This window comes from Cyanistes caeruleus, chromosome 21, assembly GCF_971803275.1.
Source record: "Cyanistes caeruleus chromosome 21, bCyaCae1.hap1.1, whole genome shotgun sequence".
Lineage (NCBI taxonomy): Eukaryota > Metazoa > Chordata > Aves > Passeriformes > Paridae > Cyanistes > Cyanistes caeruleus.
This window is the reverse complement of record NC_141721.1, coordinates 4,090,833-4,107,637: the sequence shown is the minus strand read 5'-3', so window position 1 is coordinate 4,107,637 and position 16,805 is coordinate 4,090,833. Positions and strand designations below refer to the sequence as shown.

The following is a 16,805-nucleotide window of genomic DNA, read 5'->3' as shown; positions in this document are numbered from 1 at the left end:
CCGGCGCTCCGCCCGCTGCCGCCGCTCTATGGTGCCGGGGTGCGGCCGCTCTGGGCGGGGGAGGGTTCGATCTCGCTGCTCGCGAGTCCGCCCGGCCCCTCCGCTTCCGGTTCCGCCGCCGCCCCCGCAGCGGTGAGTCCGGTCCGTGAGTGGGGCCGGGGCTGAGGGCACCGGGGGAGGTGGGGGGGGCTCTGGGGGGGGATACGGGGAGGAGGTGAGGGGCACTGGTGGGGTACGGAGAGGGGGGACTGCGATAGGGGGGGTAGGGACACTGGTGGAGAATTGGGAGGGGCTGGGGGGTGCCTGGAGGGGATATTGGGAGCGGTGAGGGCAGTGGTGGGGGGCTGGCATAGGGTGGGGAGGGGTGCTGGGAGGAGGTGTGAGGTGCTGGGGGGGTACTGGGATAGGGCGGGGAGAGATGCTGGTTAGGGAGGGGCTGGAGGGTGATGGGAGGGCCCTGTGAGGGGATGGTGGGGGGATTGGCATAGGGTGGGAAGGGACACCTGGGTTAGGGTGGGAAGGGGCACTGGGGGTGGGTAGTGGGGGAAGGTGAGTGATCCTGGGAGAGGGAATTGGAATGAGGTGGGAGAGTCGCTGGTGAGGCACTGGGAGTGGCTCTGGTGATGTACTGGAAGAGGATGGGGAGCCACTGGGAGGATTGGGCAGGTGGTTGCAGAGAAGCTGGAGGGGCAAGAGTGAGGAGTGGGGTCAGTGGGCCCTGGGGTGAGGTGGGGCTGCTGGGGATGGGGCTTGGTGGGATGGGAATGAGCACAGTAAGCTACCGGGATCCTGGTGGGAGCAGGCAGGGATAAGAACTGGATGCTGGTAGAGGGACTGGTGGGCACTGCTGGGACTGGGAGTGCTGGGGAGAGGAGCTGGGATTTGTGGGGAGCGCTCCTGTGACTGGGGGTACTGGGAGAGATCTGGGGAATGGTGCTGAGGGGGAAGGGCTGGTGGGCAGGGGGCTTGGGGGGACATGCTGGGATGCCAGTCTGGGATGTAGGTGGGTGCTGGGAGTCCTGCTGGAGATGTGGGAGGGGCTGGCAGCAAAGCTGGGATGGGGCTTCCACAGAGTGGGGAGGTGATAGAAGGAGCAGGTGGAATGGGGACCACCAAGGGGGTGTTTGGTCCCCAGGATGGAAACAAAATCCCTGTGCCAGCCCGAGTTTGGGGCTGCAGGCGCAGCTCTCCCTCCACATTCCACTGTTGTGTTTATCTTCCTGGTTCTCCAGTGGCCGTGGGCCACACCTGGGTTGTCATGCAGCTCCTTGAAAGGCTTTCCAGGAAGAATGGGTGGCACCACTTACACTGGCGTTAAACCAGGGATCACTTGAGAGATTTAGGGATTGATGGTTTCAATGTCCAGGAGCTTAGGTCAATCCCAAGGCCCTTAAACCTGCCACCTTCCTGTGTGGGGTCAGTGCTGGGGACCGGGTCAGGTTGACTGGAGTCATGTGTGGGGTCAAGCAGGTGTTGGTCAGACCCAGGGTCAGGTTTTCTGTGTGATTTTGGGCTGAGGAGGCTTATCTTGCTTTGGTTCAGTCTACATTGAAAGGTTAAACCACTGTTTGTAGCATTTAGCGTTGCTGGAGCTTTCTGGAGCAATTCTTCCTTTTCATCTCTTCTTGTTTGCTGGGTTTGGATCAGGAGGAGCCTTTTGCTATCAGCTTTGTGCACTTCTTACCTGTTTTCATCTCAGCAACTGCTGGGCGCAGAAAAGAGTGAGGAGGGGGCAGTCTAAAGTAGATTTTTCTTCAGAAAATACTAGACTGTTCATGATGTTCTAATTTACCTTGGCTCTCCTCGGTTTAGATTTGTGTACAAGGAGCTGGCATTTTCTGCAGTCACACAAACAGCAGTGTTTTAAATATCTGTTCTGGTTCCATTTGCTGTAAAGCATGCTGAGATGGTTAGTGATGAGATAATACCCAGTGCTGCTGGCAGGCTGTCTCTGAACAGTGTGCAAAGCAGGCTCTGCCACACATGAAGCAGCAGTCTGTGTGCTTGTGAGAAAAGGAGCTTCATCCTGTGCTGCACTTGGAATAGGGCAGTTTGGTTATTGACCTAAGTCAGCTCTCATTTACATCTGTCAAAGGAGGCTGGAAAGGCATGAGCTGTGCTTGGCCCTGTCTGAGTGTTTCTAGGATTCTTCATGTTTCCAAGTATATGAAAAGAGAAAACAAAATCTGAAAGGAAAACAACAAAATGTCCTGCACTTAGGGTTTAATGACCATCTCTGGAATTCAGCAGGGTGCTTTCCTCTCTGTGTGTAGCTTTGTGCAGCTGGGCTGATGTTTATGGTGTTTGGGTAGGGTTTTTTTTCCCCACCCTCGATTTTCTCTCTAATCTGCTGCTCTGGCCCCAGTTAAAGCTGTATTAGAGCAGCTCAGTTGAGATGTGACCCTGGATGACAAGTCCCCACATAATGCAAACAAAGAACACCGAGGCCACATTCAGTGCTTTTTGCATGGCACTATGCCAAATACTCTGGCAGAGAAAAACATTTTAAGTCCTCCTTTTAAGCTGAGCTCAAACCCGAAGGACTCTGTCAGCAGTAACATTGCAGCTGAACACAGACTCTGATTTTAATTACAAAACAAGCTCCACAGCAGCCTCTGCTTTTGAGGGGTGGGGGCTGTGAGATTTTTTGCTGGTAAAATTGCACTCATTGTGGCTCATGTGGCTTTCCCAACCCAGCCTCTGTTTTGGAAGGAGGTTAAACCTCATCTGCATGAGGAATGTGTTTCCAGAGTTGTCTCCAGGCTTGGCAGGAGCAGAAAGGGAGAGAAATCAAACCAAACCCAGTAATTCAGTCTAATTGGATGAGGTGGAAACCAGACAGGCACGGGGCAGGCAGCAGCTCCAGGAAACTGGGAAAAGCAACAGGTTGATCCTCATCCATATGTTTGGCAATTGGACAGGATGACCCCACGAGAAAGGGGTGGAAATTGGGGCATTACCCCTCAGCAGCTGCTGGGAATTCAACTGCTGGGGTGTTAAACTGATCCAGGTGGATGGGGGGAAAGGGAATGGTGATGGCATTGGGGTTGGTGAAGGGATGAAGAAGGCAGGGGTTAAAGAACAGCGATGTGATTGCACTGCTGGGCAGTCCTGGAGTTCAAAGCTGTGCTGGTCCTTTTGTTGCTGAGCCAGCAAGACCTGCAGGGCTTAGAGGAAAGACAGGCAGCATTTAGGGAACAGATGATTTACTGCTTTGCTGGCAGCCCTTAAGGTCATGGAAGGATGTGTAAGAAAAGGGGAATTGGGGCAAAAAAAAATAGAAGAAGGAGGAAAGAAATGATAAAATCCTTTTTGAGATGGTTTTAAGGTCGTAGTTCCTAGCAGTGATACAGACTTAAATTAAAAGCAGCAAAACTGCCCATTCCTCTGCTTGTTGTGAAAATTGTTTCATATTTGTCACAGAACTAGCAATTGTAAGAATAAAATGATGGATATCCACATATGTTTAGGCAATCCCTGTATTCCAAGGCATTAATTTAGTTCTGTGGAGCAAGAGAAGTTCTGGTGAGATCACTCTCGTGTCTCTGCTGACCACTTGCTGCTCCAACAGCATTTTTCCATCCTGTCCATAAAATAAAATAAAAAAAAAGGCAAAGCAGCACTGAAATAATGAGCTTTGTGTATGTGTCTCAGAGGTGGGATGTCAGATCTTGGCAGAGAAATATTTCAATTTCAAGCTTGAGAGAACTGAAAAGTAATGGTTTTTCTTTTAAAAAAAACCCCACTGTTTTGCATCTGCTGGGAACAAAAGGAGGGAAAGGAATGAAAGGCCTGGGGGTGGATGTTGCAAGTGGGGTTAATTGTGCCTTCCATCAAGATGCAGCACAGGCAGATATCGTTAGGGGGAGATGACAGTTTCCTTTGTCTGAAACATGGACTTCTCACTGCCAGGCGAGACACTGGATGTGCTTTTCCTTGGAAGATGAATCTGTGTACCCAGGAAAGCCAGCTGCAGAGCATACCAGCATCTGCTGGTTATAAGGAGTTCCAAAAATGCCTTTTGCCTGCTGAGAAGGAGAATTTAGGAAGCTGGGCTGAGCACCACTGCTGTGTTTTTACCAAACCTTTTAAATCCCTGGCTTTGCCAAGTAATGCCAGCAGCAGGTGCAGGATGAAGATTGGGGAACTTGTGCCCGTGGATGTGAAGCTTTTGCTTCCTCCTTCACTCACCAACCGTCCTTGCTCCGAGTTCCTGCCTCACAAACTGGCTGTTGCCACCAAACAGCATTTGGAGCTGACTTGTTCTTTTTTTTATTCTTCATATTCTCAGGTGTTTTAAGGAGCTGGAACCATGACGGACTCCAAATACTTCACGACCAATAAAAAAGGTTGGTGTTGAGCTGGTGCAGTGGATTGGAGGTGGTGGGTGGCTATTTTTACCCAGCTTTTTTAACTGAATGCAGGAGAACTTGTGCTTTCCTGGTAGCTCTGTCCTTGTTTTTCTCTTCTTAATCATCCAGGGAGAAAGTTTCAAAGTAGGTCACATGGTGACAAAAGACAAAACTGGGATATTATACGTTTTTATGATGCACAAAATGACCCAAATTGCTCCTCTTTCAAGGATCAGAAAGCAAAACATTGGGATTTGAGTGCAGATCTGGCCAGAGACAAAGTTTTGGTTATGGACTAACGAGTGCCAGACTAAGGATGGTTGTCAATTTGGGCATCACAGAATTAAGTTGATGTGAAGAACTTAATATTTTGGATATATACATTGAGCAAACATAATGGGTTTTCCTGCTGCCATTTTCTCCAAAGCTGCAGGTGCTCTGTTTGACTTTCCTCTGCCTTTTCTGCAGGTGTGGTGGTTACCTCGCCTCAGGACAAACTACTGCCTTTAAAAATGGAACTCCTGGAAAGGCTCTTTGGGATTATTTTACTCATTCAGCTGTTTCAGAGCAGGGCTTGTTCTGCTGAGACTGTCCCAGGCAGATTTTCTGACCTGTTCTTGAACACATTGTTGCTGAGTGCAATTTAAGCCTGATCATTCTCCAGCAGATGTGGAAACTGGTTTGCATTAACCTCCCCTTTGCAAAATGGCTGAGTGCTCCCTCTGAATGCCTGCCAGTGAAAAAACCCACATTGTTGATCTATTTATGTGTCATTAAGCTTCACAATGAGCTCATAAACGAAGCTAATGCAGTTGGCATCTTTGGAAGGAGCAGCTCTGAAGGTTGAGAGCTAAAGGCAGCTTTTTGTGGGCTGGCTGCAGGGAGCCAGTCTGGGCTGGGTGAGAGCTGGAGCCGGCTCAGCTCCGCTCCAGGGCACGAGCTGTGGGTGAGTAATGCCAGGCTCTTCCTCAGGCAGGAGGGATGATGAGTGGTCTCTGCACTGCAGCAGCTTCCCTTCTTTTTTGGAGTCCCTGGCAGTCTCTCTGTGTCAGATTTTAATTAGTGCTGCTGCTCTGAGCAAGAGTAGGAATGGAAAGTTGGTGCTAGAATTTTGTCGGGGATATTTTGGTATTTGTAATGTGTGCTCAGGCTGTGGCTCCCAGTGGGAACGCTGCTGGCTGTCCTTCCTGAGGAAAGCTTTCTGTCTGTTGGGAGCATTATCCTTCTCATACCACTGCCTCTGTCTGGAACAGGCCTGATAAACAGCCTTTTGCACATGTTGCTTTATTTTATAAACTGGATTGCCACTTTGGTGACCCAGCCTGAACTGGCTTTCTACACCATCATATCTGGAAAAATTAATGCTGTGGAAAAGGCTGCTTTGGGAGGCATGAAATCCAGGCAGGCTGTGTTACATGCAGGTTTTGTTAATGGTGGCTCTGTCTTTTTAGCTTTTTTCCACTGGACTAAACACATGCTGTCCTGTTTCAGGAACCAGAGCATTTAGGCTCCACTCCAACTTTCTCAGGAAGAAGGCAACGATGAGCAAAACTTAAAAGTCTGGGCAAAATTCCTAACTTGGTTTGTTTCTTGCAGGCACGAATCTGGCATCTCCAAGCAGCTTTTCGTGCTGGTTATGTAATGGTTGCCTCAGAGAAACAGACACTCCAGGGATGTGATTTGGTGTCCTGGAGGTGGGAGAGCTGCCACACGCAGCATGGTCCTTGTTTGTGGCATTTTCCTCTGCAAGGTGTAGTCATATCAGTCCCTTGAGTGTTGCAGCTTTGTTTCTCAGTGAACCATGTTCACCACAAGGTCTGACAGCTTCCAAGCGCTGCTGAACCAGTTTTATGGCAATAACAGGCCAAGAAAGCAAAAATTCACTCTTGAATTATCCCTAAAACAAGACCCTTTTCTTCTCCTGAGAGGTTCAATCTGTTGGTTTTTTTTTGTCTCATCCCAGGAGAGATTTTTGAACTGAAGGCTGAACTCAACAATGAAAAGAAAGAGAAGAGGAAAGAAGCTGTGAAGAAAGTTATTGCAGCCATGACCGTGGGGAAGGATGTCAGGTAAAAGCAGCTTGTGGCTGTGGCAGCTCAAGTTTTCCTGGGACTCAGTGTGGTGACAGATGTCCATGGAACAGCTCCTTGGCACCTTGGTGAGGATGGCTGTGTCCTTGCCTGTGCTGTGCCTGAGTCACAGGTTTCTCAAACTCCTTGCTGTCACTGAAAGCAAGAGAAACAACTGTTTTCAGTGTGGGTTTAGCTCAGTGCCAAGAGCCCTTTTTATTTAAAACATACCCAGAATTCAGCCATTTTGTATGTCACTTCAGGTGATATTTTTCTTGCTGCTTGCTGTCCTGGATTTTATTGTTACAAAGGTAATTCCAAGTTTTTCTTAGCCTTATCTGGCACAGCATGAATTTAAGCTGTGTTTTAAAATGGGTGATTTAAAAACTAAATCTGTGTCTTACCGCAGCTAAAGGACACTGGCATTTACTGTCCCCAATACTATTTTCTGAGAGAACCAGAAAAACCTGTTTGAGTGAATGCTTTTTCTCCCTTCCAGCTTCTGTTCCTGGAGCCTAGAGAGTCAGTAATTCTGGATTCACTGCAGCGTGGTCTGTTGCCACGGAAATCAATATAAGGTTGCAAATTCAGCGTCGTGACTTCATCACAGAATGAAGGAACATAAAAACTGAAAGGGGAAAAAACCCTAATCTTTTAGCAGCATATACCCTTCACCTTTAAGATCCACACAGCAAACCTAGATGCTCCAGAATCTTTGTGTAACTTCCTGTGTTATTCTGCAGTGCTGTTTACAGATGGCTGTTTGACATTTGAGTGAAACCCAGCTTGTCAGTGTTTAAGCTTCTAATCACTCTGGACTTTGCTAGTCTGAAATTTGGCAGCTTCTTCATAAGTGTCCTGCATGACCAAAATATTTTAAAGCAATTTTTTTTCCTCTTGTGGGTTCATTTCCAGGCCCAGCATAGTAGAATTTTCTTGCTTGGTGAACTCCCCAGTTAAAATACATTTAGGAAATGGCATTAGTTTTCACTTCCTCCTATGTTAAAGCCATAGAAGAGGTTAAATTGCAATCTGCTTTGAAAGGGAAGGTGACCTCTCATTAAACAACAGGGTGCTTAAAGTGGACCTGCAGTTTTTCTGGCTTCCTTGATATTGTTACTGTCCCCTTTGCATGCCATGCAAGCTCTGGTTTTTATTTTTTGGGTGGGAGTGTGGATCTGGTGGAGGGCAGGAGTGCTCTGCAGAGGGATCTGGACAGGCTGAACCCATGGGCTGAGGCCAGTGGTGTGAGGTCCTGCACTTGGGTCACAGCAACCCATGGAACACTTGAGGCATGGGGAAGAGAAGCTGGAAAGATGGAAAAGGACCTAGGGGTGCTGGTCAGCTGTGGCTGAACATGAGCTGCTGTGTGCCCAGGTGGCCAAGAGAGCCAATGGCACCTGGCCTGTATCAGGTAGGTCCTGTAGCAGGACCAGGGCAGTGATTGTCCCTCTGTGCTGAGCACTGGTGAGGCCACACCTCAAATCCTGGGCCCCTCATGACAAGGAGAACATTGAGGGGCTGGAGCATGTCCAGAGGAGGGAATGGGCTGGAGCACAGGTCTGATGAGGAGCATCTGGGAGGGCTCAGTCTGGAGAAAAGGAGGCTCAGGGGGACCCTCTCCCTCTCTGAACTCCCTGATGGGAGGGTGTAGTTGGGGCTCAGTCCCTTCTCCCAGCTGACAAGTTACAGGATGAGAGGAAATAACCTCAAGTTGTGCCAGGGAGCTTCAGATGGGATTGTAGCAGGTTACCCTGGGCAGTGGTACCATCCCTGGAAGAATTTTAGGTGTTTAACTGTGGCACTTGGGGACATGGTTGTGGCAGTGCTGCGGGAACTGCTGCCATTTCCTAACCTAAACAATTCTCTGATTCCATCCTTGCTTATCCTTGTGTTGTGTATCCAGCTCTCTGTTCCCTGATGTTGTCAACTGCATGCAGACTGACAACCTGGAGCTGAAGAAGCTGGTCTACCTGTACCTGATGAACTATGCCAAAAGCCAGCCAGACATGGCCATCATGGCTGTCAACAGCTTTGTGAAGGTAACCTGCTCCCCTGGCACATCAGGAAAGGCTCCAGCACAGTGGCTGCTAGCACATCTCTTTGTCCATCAGCTTTTGGGAGCTTTATCTCTGCTTTGGGGCTGGGCTCGTAGAGGAGGGTGCTGAATCCACTAGATCTGGGTCCTTTCTCTCAATTGTTCCTCCTGGTTATTGCAGAGGTGACTTCAGCAGCCCTCTAAGTGGCTGTGAGCCACTTACAGAGCTCCAGGGAAAGCTGCTTCTGTTGTTTTACCAACTTCTGGTATTGGAAAGCAGATTTTATCTGTTTCATCTTCCAGCCTTTGTAGTATCTGAGACAAGGATATCAAACTTCCTGTTTGAATGTTCCAGCTGTGCTCTGTGTGGAAAACCTTTATCTCTGGTGAAACTGAGAGACAGTTCACTGGAAAAACAACAGCCTGATTGCTGGGTTGCCTCTCCTTATCTGGGAAATGTTATTTCAGTCCCATGTTGTGCAAGATAAAACCCAGTGCTTAGAAGAAGTTTGAGACTCCTTTCAGAGTGTTATAAAATTGGAGACACTGGGGAATAGGATTGAGTTTCAAGTTTCTGTTGTGGTTCTTGAGGCAGAAAGAGGTGAGAAGACCTAAGCTGAGAGGTCTTCTCCTTCTGGCCAGAGAAGATGTCCCTGTCTTCCTCTCTGGAAAGAATATTCTCTATCTTTAAAGTGCAGGTCTGTTAGAAAGGACTAACAAAATGATATTTTCCATCTCATGCCCTGCAGAGGAAAGCCTGGTGTCCCTTTTGGCAAGTTGAGGGACAGGTGTTAGTGAAGAGCAGGTGTTGATGCTGGTCTGCACAAACTCAGCACTTCCCAGTTCAAGGTGTGGAATGGTAGGATGTGTCACTTCTCTTGCAGGCTTTAAAAGTAGTTTTTCAGCTGCAGGAAATTTGAACAGTGAGAGGTAAATGCTTTTGTGGGTCATTCTGTAGCCATCCTTTTACAGGCTGGTTTTTGGAGGAGCTCAGAGATGAGAATGGATTCGATGCATGGAAAATTATGTAGGCTTGGAGTAGGAAATGTTGTATTCCTGTTTGCCTTTTTCCTCTTTAGAAAAGCACCTCTAGATTAGCCTTTGCTTAGTACTTCATCTGTTGTAACTTAAGGGGTGTTTGTGCTTGGCTTTTAAGAAATAGGCCTTGATGACTGTTGCATTGTGTTAATTGTTGATTTTTTTCCCATTTTATTTCTTGCTCCTTTAAACCAGGAAGGTTGGAAATCAGTAAATTACTTTGTCTGTGGTGAGATTTTGGGTGCTGAGAGCTGCCTCTCCAGCTTAGCTGTTGGATCATGTTGAAAGCAGCTTTGCTGGGAGAATAAAGGAACACCTAGATGACAATTTTACAAGATGGAAGCATCTTGAGACAGTGTAAAATGTTTCTGTGAAGCAGCAAGTGCCCTTTTATCCCTGATCTGAAATAATTACCCAGCTCTTAGCATGTAATCAGGGAGATGCTGCTTAAGAGCAGCCTGGTTCTGGCTGCAGATGTGTTTGTGTTCTGGTGCAGGACTGTGAGGACCCAAACCCCCTGATCCGCGCCCTGGCCGTGCGCACCATGGGCTGCATCCGCGTGGATAAAATCACAGAGTACCTGTGCGAGCCCCTGCGCAAGTGTCTCAAGGATGAGGACCCCTACGTGAGGAAAACCGCAGCTGTCTGCGTCGCCAAGCTGCACGACATCAATGCCCAGATGGTGGAGGACCAAGGATTCCTGGATTCCCTGCGTGACCTGATTGCAGACTCCAATCCCATGGTAACGTATTCCCGGCACGTTGCTTGAGTTTGTGTTGTTCATCAGTCACAAATGTGAAAGGTTCTCCACTGCAGCTGCTGCACTGGGGTGGTTTTGTTGGTTAGAGAACACTTGTTGGCTCAGAAAACAGTAAATATCTTCTGTTATTTGATCTGTTTGGGCTTTTGCCTGTCTTGAATGCTGCAAAAGCGTAACTTCCTGGCCAGGTGAGTCAGAAGAGCAAGAAATATGTGATGCTGCTGCCTTGGTGACAGCTTGTAGCTCTTATTTTCCTGCAGGCTTTGGCTCTTCTTGGAATAAGAGTTTGGATGAGTTCATTTGCTAGTGCAGATAAATCCCCTGGCTTGTAATGAGTGGAGAAAATCAATGCTAATGTTTTTAATAAAGTTAAATGAGTCGTCAGAGGAGAGGTGGAGATCATGACCAAGAATTTCACAGGAGTAAATTACCTACTAAATCAGCATTTAATTATGCTTGATGAAGGGTCCACTTCCAAGCCAGGTGTCTCCTGCTATTATTTTGTGACTAAAAGGTAATGGCCAAGGAATTGAAGTGCCTCACTGCATCATCCTTTCATTTAATACTGTTTCCTGCTGGAGTCCAGGAAGCATACCAACATCATCCTGACCCTTAGCAGAGAAAAAAAACTCAGTTTAAATCAGAGTTTAGGAATGTGCTGCTATTTTAGCTCTTTTAGGGAATGGACTCTGGTTAAAGAAATAATCTCACATTATTAGGGTAGGTTTAACAGCTCTTTCCCTAGTGCATGAGTCAAACCACAAAATTTCTGTCCTGCTGTAGTCTTTGGGCACCTGAGCTAAACCAAGTACAGGTGATAAGGTGCTGTCCCCTTTAGCAGGAGAGTGGAGGCTGCTGAGTGCTCTTTGTAAGACTTCCTAGAGACAGTAAAACTCGAGGTGTCTGTCACAGGCAGCAGTCTGAGTGGTGGTGTCTCTCAGGAGATACAGACATCTCTTTTCTCTGATACCCAGCTCTTTTACAAGTTGCTCTTTTTATCTGCCTCCCTGATTTTTTATTTTTTTTTTCTTATGCCAGGCTTCTGTGTGAATATTGATGACTTCTTGAAGATGCTTTCTTTGTCTAGGCAGCTCTGAGGCCTGTAGAGGAGCACCTGCTGTTCCAATTCAATGTGGAGGGTGTGCCTTGCAGCCTCTGAAGGGACTTGCTTGGGTTTCTTTAGTTCCACTTCAGTGCTGGCCCTGGTGTTCAGCAGCTCCCAGGCAGCAGTGGAGGTCAGGGACAGAACCTCCTCTTCTCCCAGCCTGGATTCCAACTCTGTTCTGATGAGGTGAAGAGCTCTGGCTGAAAAGATGTGATACTTCAGGAGAAAGAAGAAGGTCTTGCTTGCCCTCTGTGCTTGTTATCTCTGTGAAACTCAGTGGTTTGGTAAATGAACCATTGGCTGACAGGAGAGCACAGATATGTATTTAAGAAGTGCATTAACTTAATATAGATTTAAATAAATGGAGAGAAGAGGAAAAAAAACCAAAGGGCAATGTATGCTCCATTTGCTAAATAAACCTCCAAAAGTAGCACAGGGCTTCCTAAAAAAACATCAGGAAAACTCATGAGCTCCTTGGTGATAATGAGGGTGGGCTGGGACAGCTCTCCTGAAGCTGTGCAGGGTCAGAGTACCTACTTCATGTTGTACTCACCTGCTCCTTCCAAAACTGAGGAGAAAATGTAGTTTGGAGGAGTGGTGCTGATGAAGGAGAGGCCTGGAGTGTGTTTTCAGATCTGCAGGCTTTGAGAGGATTCTGTAGCTGGTGTTCTATGTACTGGCTTGCCAGGTTGTACTGTAGATGGGGTATAATATTGCTTTTTAAGGGTGTATGGGGAGAGATTTTATCAAAGGCTTTTAGAGCTGATTTAATACAATATTTATTATTGTTACAATTTTAGTAGAAAAGGACATTCCCTCTAGTTAAGTTGATCCTCTTTGAAATTTGTGCCTTTGTGGCACAGTGGTTCCCTCAGAAGTACAGGAATTATCCACCCCTAATTGAGGTTCATCTTCCTGGTCAAACCATCCACCTCATTGCTTTCTCCATGTGAAACTTCCTTATGACCTTGAATTGTGTTTGCCAGATAAGTTATATTTGTGTGCAAGTTGGTATTTATTAAGGCATTTTTCCTTGGAATGCAGTCCTGCCTGGAAGGTCTCTTTAAGTAAAATGTGTGTATCAGTATTGGCTATCAAAAGAGAGATTGCTGGAAGGAATGGTACAGATGGATCTATTCTGATGGCCTGTTCCTCTGTAAATGGTGCATCTCAATCATTACAACCTGTTAGCCAAGCTCATTCATATTTATATTATAAATGTTTCTCCTCTTTTGATGGCTTGTGGAAATGGGCAACATTAGATACTTAATGAAGCAGAATTTTTGAGATGGGAAATCCACACTTGTTCTCTCTTCTGAGAAATGAGGATTTTGAGCAGAAGCTAAAAAAGGCTGCAGCTGAAAAATTGTCTTCAAGAAGGGTTTTATTATGGCTTTGTAATTGGTTGCCTCTAGCACATGAGCAAGCTCTAAGCATTTTAGCTGGGTGTTGGTAGAGGAACATCTCCTTCTTGTGGCTCACTAATTGCCTCATAATTGTGCAGAGATCAGGGTGCATATTTCTCTGGGCTCAGATCACCTTCATCATAAGGATGTCTGATTAAGTTGGAGGTGACCTTGTCAGAAACATTTTGAGTTTGTTCTTTTTTTTTTTTCTTACATTTTTGGATTAATGGCATTATTCTGTGTTAATTAACCAGCAGCCTTTGGGGATGTTCAGGGCATTGAAGTACTGTTGAGGTGCTGTAGGTGCACAGCCAAGCTTCTTTCCCCTTTATCTGTATTTTTTTTGTTGTCAGGACGAGGCCTTAGTTCAAATGAAGGGATCTTTTGTGCAGGTGCATCCCCTGGGTGAATTAATTCAAACTTATCATTGCAGATATATTGATATGTGTGTATCTGGTGAGGCACTAGGTGGGCTGGTGGCTTTTGATAGCAGAGTTATCTGAGATGTCTTGTGCAGGCCATGGCCCAAAACCCCTCACAAGGGCACGGTTCGGTTGCCCTGCAGAAGTTTGATTGTGAAGGAGTCTTTAATCTCATTTTACAGAAGGGTCTGAAGTGCCTGTGGCTGCCCTTTGTCAGTTGGGATCCTACTGAAGAGGATCCTTCCATAGAGGGAGCCCTCATTTCTTCCCAGAGCTGTCTCAAGGCAAATCCTTCATTTTTCACCCTGCATTTCTGCACGTGAAGCTCAGCAGAAGCAGGACTGGAGGAATATAAAGCTGGGGCCTGGCTGCCTTGGGCTGCTGCCCTTGCTCGGTCCTCAGCACCTGTCTTGCTGTTAACCTGGGTATAATGGAGCTCAGAAGCCTGTTCTCCCACATGTTCTAACAAAAACATGGTTCCAAAATGAGATTTCTGTGCACTGTTACTGCAGAGCATTGTTCACACCCAGCAGTAGGTAATAGTGAGGGGAGAGAGGAGTGGCCAGAGGTTCTCTGAGGTTGTGGAAAAACCTTTTATTATTTTTTTCCTGCTGCTGTCTTGTTCTGGCCTTTGTGAATCACATGTAATGACTTCTCCTCCTTGGAGCATTGGGAGTGCTGCAGACCACGAGATGGCAGCAGCTGAAAGCAGAATGAGAGCTGACTATCTTTAGACACTTTATTTTGTAACTACTTCCCTCCTGGTTTTTATCCCTCCACTTGCTTTTCTTCAGGAATGTAAATATTAGCAGAAAAACATAAGAGGAAATCCATCTAAAGCCTTACTGTCTTTTAATATTTGAATGGAACAACCTTTCTCTCCAAATATTTTCCATCCTTGACCTTCTAAGGTAACTTTTAACCCATGAAACAGATTCCTTGCCAATCTTTCTGTTATCCACATGGCTTAAGTTAACTGATGTCACCTTCTCCCTGTTATTTTCTAGGTTCTGTTTTTAATTCCTTCCTGTAGCGTTTCTCCTTCTTCATGCTGGATCCAAGGTTTTTCAGGTGTGGCTGTTCTGCTGTGTGTTTTTGTGGGCTGCACAGACTTTTTGTGCTGTGTTTTATACCCTCTGCATCACAATTTATTGGGAGCAACACTGTTGTGACTCAGCACAGAGTAACCTGAGATCACATAACTGATTAGTAAATGCACCAAGTGTGTGGAGTATAATTAAACTCTCTTGTACCTGGGGGTTTTTTTTTGCCTTTAGCATTAACACTAAGAAGGGAATCTGAGATCTGACAGCTGGAGGTGGTGAGGTCCAGCTCGATCTAATCCAAATTCCCTCCAGCAGTATTGAGTTTCTACAGATCACAGATGAGACTGAAAACCTGTAGAGATAAATCAGTGTTCTCCAGTCTCCCCTGCAGTGCCTGCAAGGGATGTGGGTTCCTTCTCTGCCAGAACTTCAGAGTGGGTGTGCAGGAGCTTCCTGGATGACCCTATGGAGGAAGATGATATTCCTTTTATTTTTCCTACTAGCTGGCAAGCAGAATGTCTCTGAGATGAATGTCCTGAGGAATGAGCCTGTTTAGAAACAAAAGGAACTTTTGTTCCCTGGGCCTGTCCTCTGCAGGAATTTTATCCCTCTCTATGTAATAAAGCTGAGAAAAGAACCCCTTTCTGAGAAACTGTTCCTCCCCTAAGTCCCAAAAGGGCTTTGTGGGAGGCAGTCAGGGATGTGGGAATTGTCTTATCCAACAGGGAGTGGAGCACCACCTTCTCCCTGGGCACAGGAGATCACTTGTTCCTCATGGGGACTCTCCCAGCCCTGTGTTTTCCCTCTGCAGCTGGTGTTTTTTCTGGTGGGAGGAGTGAGCTGTCACTGCTGGATGAATTCATGATTCCTGCTCATGAAGGTTGTAAGGACTTGAAAATCCACATGCCAGTATGGAGCTGAATATTGCTGGGCTCTGCAGCATCTCATCAGCCTGGGGCTGCTCCAGGATACCCTTTCTGTCCTGTGGGCAAAAAATATCCCTGTCCTTTTCAAGCCGAGTACTGCAGATGCAGGCTGCATCTTGAAGTCCTCCAACCGTGTCTGAATTGGTCTTGTGTGTGGTTTGGGGTTTTTTTATAATGTTTGTGCTGCAAGTAGAGATAATGTTTCCTTCTGGGAGACACTTGATGGCATTTGTGGGCGGAATTTCTCTTACCCAGTGATGGATATGTTGCAGTGAATGAGGATGTTGCTTGGGGCTGTCGAAGAGTGGTGGTGGCACTTTGGAGCTCTCTAATGGATGCTTCTGCTGTTTACATGAGGCTGTCCAGGAGAAGGAGCAACACTTTTGGTAAACTGTGCAGCCAAAAGCAGCAACGAGCTGGGAAAGAGGTGGGGAGAAGCTATGGATGAGCCTGTCTGAGCAGTGGCTATGTTCATGTGTGGTGGGATGCTAGAGAGAGGAGATGTGGGAGATTGCCTGGCAGTGCAGAATCCAGCTGTGTGTGTTACAGGAGGCAGCAGCAAAGACTTAAAGTAGGGAAAAAGGGAGAGCTGTCACCTGTGATTGGTGGCACAACTTCTGGTTTCCCACTCTGACCCCCTTGTTCTGCTGGTGAAACCAGTTTTGGCTTTGGAATGAGCTCCTGCAGAGGAATCTCACTTTCTGAGTAGGTATTTCCTACAGGTTGTCATCCTAAAGAGGTCTGAGGGAGTTTCAAGCATGCATGTGGGACTTGGGTTTTTGTTTGGTTGGTTTTGGTATGAAGGATACAGGTCTTGAGCATCTTCCCTCAAAGCTGTGCTTCTTCCCTGTGTTTTCAGTACTGGCAGAGAGGCAAGGAGTTTGATAATTGGTGAATTTCCATGGCTCCAGAGTTTGTCTTCCCAGACCCCTCATTTATAAAGCTTAATTGACAAATTCATCCATCAGAGACTTGTCTCCTTCCAATTACAGCCACCAGTATGTGCCTAATTTCCAAAGCATTAGTCTTGCTGAACAGATCATTCCAGGATCTCTAACATCAATCAGTGTGCTGGGTATCTTGTTGACATGTGTCTACGTGTTATTTTCCATTGGAACAGACACTTCCAGCTATTGACAAGCACCATTTGTCAGATAATGTTGTGGTTGTGATGTTTTGTAACTCTGCACCCCCCTTTTTAGGGCTCTGTAAGGAATTTGGTGCTTAGCTGGTGCTTTTTGCTCAGATCAGAGACAGCCCATTTGCCACTGGATGGTGCCAGCGAGAACCTCTGCAAGGAAAATTGAAAAAAAATAAAGCAAAACGTTTCTGATGTGTGTGGTAGGTACCACACACATCACTGATCCAGACTGGGATCACAGCACAGTGATTTCTGGAAGGAGAATAAAGAGTTGTAGACCCTCTGTGTCTTCCTGTGGAGTTTAATTTCCTGCACTGAGGGCTGTTCTATGCCAAGGAGAAGCCCCTTGTGATGGAGCCATCCCTGAGCAGCTTCTTGCACACCTTCCACAAGAGTTTCAACAGTTGGGGGAAGCTTGTTTGCCTGCCTTACACCTCACACATCCTGATTTTTGCAAGGATATCAGAGCAGGAGTGATGTTCCAGTCTGCCACAAAGTGCCA

General features: G+C 46.8%; 1 protein-coding gene across 14 annotated transcripts in view; it reads left to right on the top strand.

Moving 5' to 3' along the window:
* The first annotated feature begins 21 nt into the window (after positions 1-21).
* AP2B1 (adaptor related protein complex 2 subunit beta 1) overlaps positions 22-16,805 on the top strand; it is a 74,976-nt gene continuing 58,192 nt past the window's right edge. For 2 of the 14 annotated variants that reach the window (XM_086859890.1, XM_086859884.1), the window contains exons 1-5: positions 22-141; positions 4,292-4,349; positions 6,316-6,421; positions 8,328-8,463; positions 9,994-10,239. In XM_086859890.1, the coding sequence (XP_086716016.1) occupies positions 4,313-4,349; positions 6,316-6,421; positions 8,328-8,463; positions 9,994-10,239 (525 nt within the window). In that variant the 5' untranslated portion in view covers positions 22-141; positions 4,292-4,312. Of the gene's footprint in view, positions 180-551; positions 598-3,024; positions 3,233-4,291; positions 4,350-6,315; positions 6,422-8,327; positions 9,498-9,552; positions 10,240-16,805 lie in introns of those variants that run through there. The other 12 variants (XM_086859889.1, XM_086859883.1, XM_086859892.1 and 9 more) reach the window with 11 other exon arrangements.